Consider the following 11,447-nt stretch of genomic DNA (forward strand, 5'->3'; position numbering starts at 1 on the left):
CTCCAATTGTATGGAAGTCAATGGGCAAGTTGCCCTACTTCTCACTTGATTTATGACCTCAGTAAACACTTTCCTAATGAGTTCATGGTCTCAATCGCTAGTTTCAAGTCTCCTTCAATACAGCCTGATGTTCATTTAGTCAATTATGGTCCCATTTAGAGTCAAATAGATGGGAAACACCTGGTCTCACGCTAGCTGCTTAAAGGAGAATTTCATTTTTTTTTTTACACCACGGTCCTGGAAATAAGGACCGTGGTGTAAAAAAAAAACGAAATTCTCCTTTAACTCTGGCTCCAAATAACCAAGATGGCGACGGTCAAAATGCCAAACTTGAGGCTTCAAAATGGGAGTCCACAAACCAAAGGGTGACGTCACGGTGGCTACGTCCATATTTGTATACAGTCTCTGGTCTTGACCTAAGCTCAAGTCCTTGCACCTATACAGTAACTCTTAAAAACTGAAACAATTGTGATGATCACCTGTTTCTAAGATATATATATAAAATAAAATAAAAGTCGCTTAGCCAGGCAGTGAAAACCTTTCCTCATGTTCTTGACCAATATCAATATCTGGATAGGAACAGGAAATCAATCTGTCATATCCATCATATCAGTGGTGGCCACACTGACGGGACCTTGTCTGCTTCTCAATAAAAGGCCTACAGTACTGTATATCAATCTAATAACCATGTTCTTGTCTGTCTTGTCCCAGCTCCTCACACTGTGCTGGCTGCTCTCACTGGAGGTAGCTGGGGGATGGAGCAGCGAGCAGGGGGAGGACCAGATATCTCCGGCCTGCGGGACAGCATCAGCCCAGAGGAGAGGGGGGGGAGAGGGGAGAGCCCGGTGCCCAGCGGCCCCCCGCCAGCCAAGAGCAGCCGCCTGGAGGTCAACGGCAGCCCGACCGGGCCGCGAATCAGACACAACGGCTCACTGTTGAGACCGCTAGGAGGTGGGGCCATGGACACACACGTACCACAACCCAGTCGGCTCAGTGGTTAGTGCTGCTGCCTCACTGCAAGACTGGTTCGAACCCCGGTCCCTCTCACGTCCTTTCTGTGTGGAGTTTTTGCATGTTCTCCCCGTGTTTGTGTGGGTTTCCTCCGGGCGCTCCACTTCTGAAGCGTAAATGCATTTTTTTTAACATGATTTTTTTAGAAAACGTTTAAAAAGTCATAAAAGTGGTCCTCATTTGTAAAGATGATCCTGCTGAACACTCGCATAAACTTTTGTTAACCACAGATCTTATTTCATGCATTTAAGCGAAATCCCCATTCTAAAATCCCATACCCTTTTCCTCCCAAGAAAACAAGATGGCGGCGATTTCTGGTTAAACCTACACAAATACGTCATCCCTGCGTTACTCTCTGAGCATCTAGGCTTGTGGACCCCAGGAAGAGTAGCTGCTGTAATGCTGTAGCTATGGTGATCCTGTAATAAACTAGCGTCCCTCGTCACGCCCGCTGAACTGGCAGTTCTCATTCCTACCATGCCTCATATCATCGTCGTCGTCGTCCTCCTCCTCATCGCTCATTTCTATCGTGCCTCATTGGTTTGCCCTCGAGGTCTCGCCCGCTCGCAGACGCAGCTTGAGCGCTGTGCGTAGCTCGGCCGTAGTTCGGCCGCTGCGCAACGTCGCATGCAGCAATTGTGCGCCACACCATCGGCCCTCCCAATTATAGTAGTAGAGATAATAATAACATTTTAAAATTGTACACATTATATTAATCAAAGCAAAATGATCTATATGATAAGTGAAACGGTTAAAAGTTGAAAACTAAAAGCCTACTTATTTCCACTGGGGTCATTCAAATATCAAAACTTCAACATTACACAATGCACTTTATAAAATAAAGACAGGAAAAGAAATATCTATCGATCACACATGAATAAAGATGGTATACAAATGGAATCTCAGGGAAGGTGTTGCAATTACTCTCTAGCCATCGTCTCGTTTTTCACATGAGTTGTGGAGATTGAACAACACACATCGGATGGTTTTGTTCTGAGCTGTTTATAACTAAGGAAAATCAGTCTTAAAAGCCACAGCTTGGCAGTGGGGAGGAGCGGGGGGACCACACACACACACACACACACACACTCTGCATACAGGATACACACGCACGCATATTCCACAAATACATAGTGCCGAAAACACGCTCAAGCACAGATGCATGCAGTTGAAAAGGCAGTCATCACACGACAACAAGCATTAGTAACAGTGCAGACACACGGCCACACAAACAGACATGACATGGTGCTGTCTGCTTGGCTCCACCCCTCCAGTCAGGGCTGACTTACTGGCTCCACCCCTCCAGGCAGGCAGGAGTTACTGGCTCCACCCCTCCAGTCAGGCCTGACTTACTGGCTCCACCCCTCCAGTCAGGCCTGACTTACTGGCTCCACCCCTCCAGTCAGGCCTGACTTACTGGCTCCACCCCTCCAGTCAGGCCTGACTTACTGGCTCCACCCCTCCAGTCAGGCCTGACTTACTGGCTCCACCCCTCCAGTCAGGCCTGACTTACTGTCTCCACCCCTCCAGTCAGGGCTGACTTACTGGCTCCACCCCTCCAGTCAGGCCTGACTTACTGGCTCCACCCCTCCAGTCAGGCCTGACTTACTGGCTCCACCCCTCTAGTCAGGCCTGACTTACTGTCTCCACCCCTCCAGTCAGGCCTGACTTACTGGCTCCACCCCTCCAGTCAGGCCTGACTTACTGGCTCCACCCCTCCAGTCAGGCCTGACTTACTGGCTCCACCCCTCCAGTCAGGCCTGAGTTACTGGCTCCACCCCTCCAGTCAGGCCTGAGTTTCTGGCTCCACCCCTCCAGTCAGGGCTGACTTACTGGCTCCACCCCTCTAGTCAGGCCTGAGTTACTGGCTCCACCCCTCCAGTCAGGCCTGAGTTACTGGCTCCACCCCTCCAGTCAGGCCTGACTTACTGGCTCCACCCCTCCAGTCAGGGCTGACTTACTGGCTCCACCCCTCTAGTCAGGCCTGACTTACTGGCTCCACCCCTCTAGTCAGGCCTGACTTACTGGCTCCACCCCTCTAGTCAGGCCTGACTTACTGGCTCCACCCCTCCAGGCAGGCAGGAGTCACTGGCTCCACCCCTCCAGTCAGGCCTGAGTTACTGGCTCCACCCCTCCAGTCAGGCCTGACTTACTGGCTCCACCCCTCCAGTCAGGGCTGACTTACTGGCTCCACCCCTCTAGTCAGGCCTGACTTACTGGCTCCACCCCTCTAGTCAGGACTGACTTACTGGCTCCACCCCTCCAGTCAGGCCTGACTTACTGGCTCCACCCCTCCAGTCAGGGCTGACTTACTGGCTCCACCCCTCTAGTCAGGCCTGACTTACTGGCTCCACCCCTCTAGTCAGGACTGACTTACTGGCTCCACCCCTCTAGTCAGGACTGACTTACTGGCTCCACCCCTCCAGTCAGGGCTGAGTTACTGGCTCCACCCCTCCAGGCAGGGCTGAGTTACTGGCTCCACCCCTCCAGTCAGGGCTGAGTTACTGGCTCCACCCCTCCAGTCAGGGCTGACTTACTGGCTCCACCCCTCCAGTCAGGCCTGACTTACTGCACGATAGCGTGCGTGATGCTGCTTTGGGTTTGGCTGAGGCAGACCTGTCACTGGTCCATCAGGAGGAGGAGTGATAGCTTGTGAATGAGCAGCTCCGTCGGGAGAGTGCCGTGTGCAAACCCATCTGAAGGTCTTCCAGGCTCGGAGTGCTTAACCCAGGAGTTCCCCAACTTTTCCCTGCCAAGGCCCCCAAATAGCATTAGCCTCTGGTCGGTGCGCCCCTATTATGTCTTTAGAAACCCACTGACAACACTATTGCAAATGTCATAAATAACATCCAAACAACTTCTGAATATATTTCCTCATTAAGCGACTAGAGGTCGTTTCATTTTGAAATGTTACTAGAGGTCGTAGAAGATAGAAGCATAACTCCAGCTTGGCTGAGATTGTATTACCCTTGTTACCCTGCAAATCTAACCCCATCCTACGGCTGGACAAAATCAACACCGTGATAATCACAAGGATTTTCTCAATATCAATATAGATCACCATAATGAAATCAATCGTCATCTCATTGAACTGAATGGTAAGGTTGGTGTGATGTCAAACACAACTTTTAACCCCCAGACTTTTTTTATCCCATTTTTACCCCCCATTAGTGATCATTTTAATTTATTTATCCTGGTTGCTGCTCCACCCTCTGCTGATCTGGGGAGAGCCGAAAACTGGCTCCATGCTTCCTCCGAGACATGGGCAGTTAGCCAGCCGCTTCTTTTCACCTGACAGGGGAAGCTTCACTGGTAGGACATAGCACGTGGGAGGATCACGCTATTCCAACAAGTTGCCCACCCTCCGAACAGGCGCCCCGAACAACCAGAGGAGGCACCACTTCAGCGACCAGGATATTGCATGTTTTGGTGTGGGGTTCCTATATGAAGGAAACACCCAGGGGGCACGGGGAGAACATGCAAACTCCACACAGAAAGGCCCTTTTGACGACCCCACCCAGGCGGTGGGGTCGTCACGCACGCACTCCTTGAGCGCTCACAGCGTCCCAGGATGTCAAACACAACTGAAATTTTCAAATAATATTATCATACTGTACCTCATATCAGAGTTTTTCAGTGAAATTTGCTTGTCGTTATTAATTTAGACTGTCTAAGGTAATGACTTTGAAATGTGTGTCACGGTCATATCATATCATCGGGATGTGGTTCCACTGAAAGATAATAAACAATATTATTGAATTATCGCCCAGCCCTATCCCATCCCAATGGGGCTTACAGTAACTCCCTTCTCCTAAATAACTGTCTGTCTGTCTGTCTGTCTGTCTGTCTGTCTGTCTGTGTCTGTCTGTCTGTCTGTCTGTCTGTCTGTCTGTCCGTCCGTCTGTCTGTCTCTCTGTCTGTCTGTCTGTCTGTCTGTCTGTCAGGGCTGATGATCCCGGTCTACTGTGTGGTGGAGCATGCAGATGTGGGCGTGGCCTGTGAGGGCGGGGGGCGTGGCCACCGCCAGGCGGAGTTTGTGCTGGTGCGTAAGGACGTCCTCTTCACACAGCTGGTGGAGACGGCGCTGGTCGCCCTGGGATACTCACATCACTCTGCAGTACAAGCACGAGGCAAGTAAGGTGTGTGTGTGTGCGTGTGTGTGTGGTGTGTGCGTGCACGCGCGTGCATGCGTGCGTGCGTGTGTGTGTGTGTGTGTGTCCATGTATGTGTTTGCATGTCATGTGAATGGTTCTCACAAAACTGCATTTTTGATTCAATTCAATTCTCAGTACAGAAACTTATCAACCACCAATAGAGCCAAAGTCACGCCCTCTTCCGGGTTGGCTATACGACCTAAGAGATCTCATTCCCCTTCTTTTTTCATAGACATTGAAGAATGAATGGGGACATATCAAAATTATGGAAGAAAAAAAAAACATGGTCGTTTATTTCTACCTCGGGTAGGGCTATCTCAAAAACTAAAGCCCTTTTGAGGATTTGCGCCTGTAAAACACACACACACACACACACACACACACACACACACACACACACACACACCTTTGAAATCAAAATTCCATCCTTGGAAGTTGTAAATATGAGTTAAAGGTAAAGCCCCACTGATTGTCACACAATGTGTAAAATTTGTTCTCCGCATTTGACCCATCCCCTGGGGGAGCGGTGAGCAGCAGCAGCATGCGCCGCGCTCGGGAATCACATGGTGATCTAACCACCCAATTCCAACCCTTTGATGCTGAGTGCCAAGCAGGGAGGCAAATGGGTTCCATTTTTATAGTCTTTGGTATGACTCGCCCGGGGATCGAACTCACAACCTCCAAGTCTCAGGGCGGACACTCAGACCACAAGGCCACTGAGCTGGTAGTGGTAGTTGTCGCTGCATTGCAGTGCATTTGTTAGGAAATAACTACATTGAATCTGCAACAAAAGTCGTTTTAGAGGTACATGTGTACTTTGTAGTTTTATTAAACAAAGCCTGTAACATGCTACAGTACTAATGATTTACATCGGATGCCAAAGGATAAACCCAGATGCTGCCATTATTATATGCTGTCGTCACACTTTCACACGCCATTGGTGAGTGCTCAACTCATAATTATCCCATTTCCCCACAGCACTTGAATGCAGCATAAATAGTATTGGCGAACGTACTTGGTGGCCAGATGGGTGGGGTTTGCCACATGAGTACAATGAATGCCAAAAAGTTCAATCACAGCAAAGTATTTGAAAATCAAAGTAGTACGCTTACCAATTACCAAGGATTTTTAAGGCTGGAACCAAGCCAACCCGTGACCTACTGTATCGTGAGTCACCATAAAACATTTCACTTGGAGCAAAAACAAAAAATAACGGGGGCAAATCTAATTTTTGATTTTGTTCTTTGGTCTATGGAGAAAATAAATGGGGAACTCACTTCCGGGGCAGGAAACGTCACATAAAGTCACGTGACTGTCGAGCTCTATACCCAAATGGGAACACTTTCTATGAAGGCCATTATGAGCACATTCATAAGACATTATAATGCATGGATAATACTTTATAAAACTCAAATCTCTTTATAAATGTTTATAATCATGTAGGGCAACTTATAACGAGGTTTATAAAATATTATAATATAAGTGGTGGTAATTTCAGCAGAGCATAATGCTTTATACCTCCATGCCCAAGTGACAACAGTGTTTGAAAGAATATTTTGTTTTTGTTTTACACTTTACTTGCAGCCAGCAACTGCTCATGAGTCCTCATAACCGTCATAGTATCATACAATTGCTAATAACCTTATAATGCTGCCACTTTACTTAAAGCTCACGAAGTCAAGCTATAGCGTATTATCGATGTTTATTATAATACATAATGTCCACTGCTTTCCTTGATAAACCTTGTTATACAGTAAGTTACCATGCATTATTATCAACACTAGCAGAATATCCCTCCCTTTGTGACTGGACATTTAGCCAGGCCTCGCTCACAGAGTTGGCATGCAGCCTCTCCTCTCTCTCTCCCCAGAGGGTTTTCATATAGTCCACTTCAGTGGCCGATTACAACTCAGCTCACCTGTGTTCTGCTAGCTATAGAGTTCACTGGGTGATTCAAACTGCGCTCACCTGTGTGCTGCTCCAATCTGGAGCTCTCCATGGTGCTGAAACTATCTTGAGTCATTTTGGCCCCTGATTAGCCATTTTTGCCCATTCAGTCGATCGCACGTAAAATGGCATAGCTGTGGCCCAACACAATTCTGCTCACAAATACACACACACACACACACACACACACACACACACACACACACACGCGCACACACACACACACACACACACGCACGCACACACACACACTTCACATTCTTATTATCGGATTTATAAAGAGTTTTCTAAAGCCTTATGAATGCATTGTATTGTGAATCTCAGTGAACGTCACTTCCTGCTTCAGCACTGTACCAGAGATTTTCATCCGCCATTTATTTTCCCATAGACATATCGTAAAATGCTTGTAAAAATAGTTTTACTTGTTCAAACCAAACGGTTCAGATATATTTAGAGACAGGAGAGACCACATAACATTTCACTCGGACCAAAACGTAAAAAAGAATGTGGATTTAAAGAAAATATTTTTTCGATGTTGTTTTGTTAAGTTTTTGGTCCGAGTGAAATGTTCTATGGTCTCTCCCGATTCTAAATATAGCTGAACCGTTTGGTTTGAACAAGTACAACTATTTTTATAAGCATTTTACGAAATGTCTATGGGAAAATAAATGGCGGATGAAAATCCCTGCTACAGTGCTGCTGAAGCAGGAAGTGACGTTCACTTTGCCACGCTATAGACATGGCCTTCATACAAAGTGTTACCAAACAAGCTAATGCTTATTAGTCAGTTAGTTTTGATGCAGGCCTGAGACACACAGATATGGAGTGAGTGAGAGAGAGACAGTTAAAAAAAGGAGTGCAGACAGCATCCAGTCAGCCCTGAAACCAAACACACACACACACACACACACACACACACAAACACACACACGCACACACACACACACACACACACACACACACACACACACACACACACACACACACACACACAAAGGAAGGCAGTCCCTTTCACATTCCTGCTGTAAACACAGGGTGCTGTGACCGAGTGGACCACCGCCCCTCTCTAAATGGATAGGTTTTGTCCTGTGGAATAAGCCTTTTCTTCTCAAATAAATAATTTCTGGCTGCAGCCTGTGCATTTTTCAACCCCCGGTGTGGTCACGACCACAATTACACAGAGTCTCTTCTATTTTCTTCTCCCATTGAATTGTGTCTTGCATAACTTTGGCTGGGGCAGTATTTTTAAACTTGGCCTGGCGCAGGTTTTTTCTTTTCTTTCTTTAATTAAATTGCACGGTATATACCTTATCAAAAAAGAGCCCGCATTGCTTATTTTGACTCTTATGTTTTTGAGCTCTGGGAATTGCTGCGCAACACACAACACAAAATAAACTAAATATAGCTTCAGTCCCATGTTTTTGTATTCATTTGATATTTGAAATCATCTGTCACTTAAAAAGAACGTACTTGCTTTATGGTCTGTGAAAAGGTGCTGGATCCCCAAGAACAACCCCCAAAACTTATTTTGGGATGAGCCATCTCATCCAGATTGATTTATTTTTCACCATAACTATAGACGGCTCAGTCGGCTGCGTTATTTAAAGCCTATGGAAAGCTAATTATGGGACTGCCTTGTGAATCTGTCATTTGTGGCGCGATGTGCTTACAGAAAGTATGTACAAAAGTAGGAGAATTCGGTGACATTCCAGTTTTGAACTATCAGTATATTATGCATTTCTCTGTTTTCCCCCACACTATAGCTTTAAATTAGCGGAAGAAACGCATAGACGGCTAACAATTTAGATTTCCTTGCTTCTTTGATTATAAAAAACGTGGGCGTGCTACAGTTTATAAACATCACGGAAGTCTCAAAACACATGATAATAAAGTCACACCAGCCAGAAGTCACATGATAAAGTCACATGATAAAGTCACACCCGCCATGAAGGAAAAAGTGCCTCCAAACGAGCCGTTTTGACTTCCGTGATTTTGTGACATCACAAAGTAAAAAAAATGTATTTGCTCGCTCACAGCACCGCCCCTCCAACTGAATGTGGAAGAGCAAACGATGTTGTCTGTAGCAAAGCTGTGTAGAATGGAAACATTTTAAAAAAATCAACTGCACCAAATATGGATCTATCCCAACAGATATCGGATCGGATCGGATCTGATCTGATCTGATCTGATCTGGCAAGATGGATTTATCGTGTGATTGTGATCTCATGATCCTGCGTGAATCCATGCAGCTGCCTTGCCAGGTCATACCGCTCCATCTATGCTGGAATATGTCTGCAAACACAATGGCTGCTTAGTTCCATGATTTAATTCCGTTTGATTTGTTTTGGTAAAGGCAGAGACATTTAGTTAAAAGAGCCACGCTCAGTCATATCTGTAACCCGATGATGAAAGTATTCCCGAAAAACCCAAATCTAGTCGTCCTTAGTTAAGGCATATCTAGGCATCTGCAGGACACATGATAACTGCCAATTAGGAGGGGGGGAGACCGTCTGCTTTCCAACAGGGAAACAATGACCTAACAGTGTTTCACTCAGAGCATCAGCTTCTAAACCACGCTCTCATCTGCAGCATGTTTGGGTCGGCTAACGGCCTTGTGCTGATTTGACGTTTCTCTTCTGATTAATCAACTGCCACAGTCCTTTGTTCTTTTGCCCCTATCACCACTATTCTCATGCAACACACGCACGCGCACGTGCACGCACACACAAACATACACGCACGTGCACGCACACACACACACACGCACATGCACACACACACACACACACACACATACATTAGGCTGGTAGGCCAGGGCCAGCCAGGGTCTGTGTTTGATTCAGCAGATCCTAATGCGATTAGGCCTGTTTAGATTTGCACTTCCAACTACGGTCGTCGGAAGGCCAGGGGAGTGTGTGTGTGTGTGTGTGTGTGTGTGTGTGTGTGTGTGTGTGTGCGCGTGCGTGCGTGCGTGCGTGTGTGTTTGTGTGCGTGCGTGCGTGCTCGTCCGTGCTTGCGTGTGTGTGTGTGTGTGTGTGTGGGGGGGGGGGGGGCATCAGAAGATGATGATCTTTATACGTACTGTATAAGCTGTTGAAAGGTCGGCAAAATAAAGTGCATCACCTTGGTGCTTTACGTTTATGAAATCCACATATGTGCAATCTCGACGTCAATTTGAGGCAAAATGGCGTTTAATTTGAAAACCAACGTTTGTCGAGATAAACGCCTTTTTGTGTTGCCAGTAGGTGGCACTACTCTCACGCGCGTGTGTGCGACTGCGAAATGCATCAAATTCGTCACTGCACTCGGATCGACTTCAAACTCGCTCAGGAGGGGGACCTGATGGAGTGCAGTGGCTGAAGTGTACAGAATTCGGCACTGCACTCCGTCAGGTGCCCCTTAGTAAGCACACTGACTCCCGAGTTTCAAGTTGATCCGACAAACGGTTGACAGAGATACAGACAGACGGTCCTGGAATTAATAGTTAGATTTGTACTCTGCCCTAACGCTTGTGAAAATGATGTACTTATTTAGGTTAACATTGACCCGGCTGCACATCACGTACTGTAAACCTAAGGGACCTTGGCCACCTCCTACATGGTGCTGTCTGTTAAATACTTGCTCCCAAAATAGAAGCAGGTCCCCAGCATGTTGCTGCATACAAGCCTCCAAATAGTATTGTATTTTCTTTTGGAAGTTTGAGGTGTGACCAGCTCCAGTACAAAGTCAGTCTCAAGTCTCATGTCAATGTGTGTGTGTGTGTGTGTGTGTGTGTGTGTGTGTGTGTGTGTGTGTGTGTGTGTGTGTGTGTGTGTGTGTGTGTGTGTGTGTGTGTGTGTGTGTGTGTGTGTGTGTGTGTGTGTGTGTGTGTGCATATGTCTGTATGCGTGTGTGTGTGTGTGTGTGTGTGTGTGTGTGTGCCCGTGCGTGTGTGTTCTCCAGGTATCATTAAGGTAGGCCATTGGAAGCCCATGCCGATCCACTACCTGACAGACGCTCCAGAGGCCACGGTGGCCGACATGTTGCTAGATGTTTACCACATGGTCACCCTGCGCATCTTACTGCACAGGTACACTGCTACATGCTGTTAGATCAGGGGTGGGCAATTATTTTTCATGGGGGGCCACATGAGAAACCCAGATTGTTGCCGGGGGCCGAACAAATATTGTCATGCCGTAACCCAGGAACTTTGATGATAGAGAGGACCACAAACATCGTCGCTACCAGAGGGCCAGATTTTGCTGAGGGCTGGGGGCCAAACGGCGCCGGTGCGAAAAGATTTGGGGCATTTGAAGTCTGGTTTAGAGGAATAACTCCTTTTAAATTAACAGTTGT

General features: G+C 47.0%; 1 protein-coding gene across 1 annotated transcript in view; it reads left to right on the top strand.

The window, feature by feature from the left end:
• Nucleotides 1-755: 755 nt before the first annotated feature.
• Nucleotides 756-11,447, top strand: part of LOC310773493 (DNA-binding protein SATB2-like) — a gene marked incomplete at both ends in the record, with an annotated part of 37,897 nt that continues 27,205 nt past the window's right edge. Inside the window, 3 exons of the mRNA XM_083633384.1 lie at nt 756-951; nt 4,956-5,141; nt 11,055-11,181. Of these exons, the coding sequence (XP_083489510.1) occupies nt 756-951; nt 4,956-5,141; nt 11,055-11,181 (509 nt within the window). The remainder of the gene's footprint in view (nt 952-4,955; nt 5,142-11,054; nt 11,182-11,447) is intronic.

This window comes from Poromitra crassiceps (assembly GCF_964638095.1).
Source record: "Poromitra crassiceps genome assembly, chromosome: 3".
Taxonomy (NCBI): Eukaryota; Metazoa; Chordata; class Actinopteri; order Beryciformes; family Melamphaidae; genus Poromitra; species Poromitra crassiceps.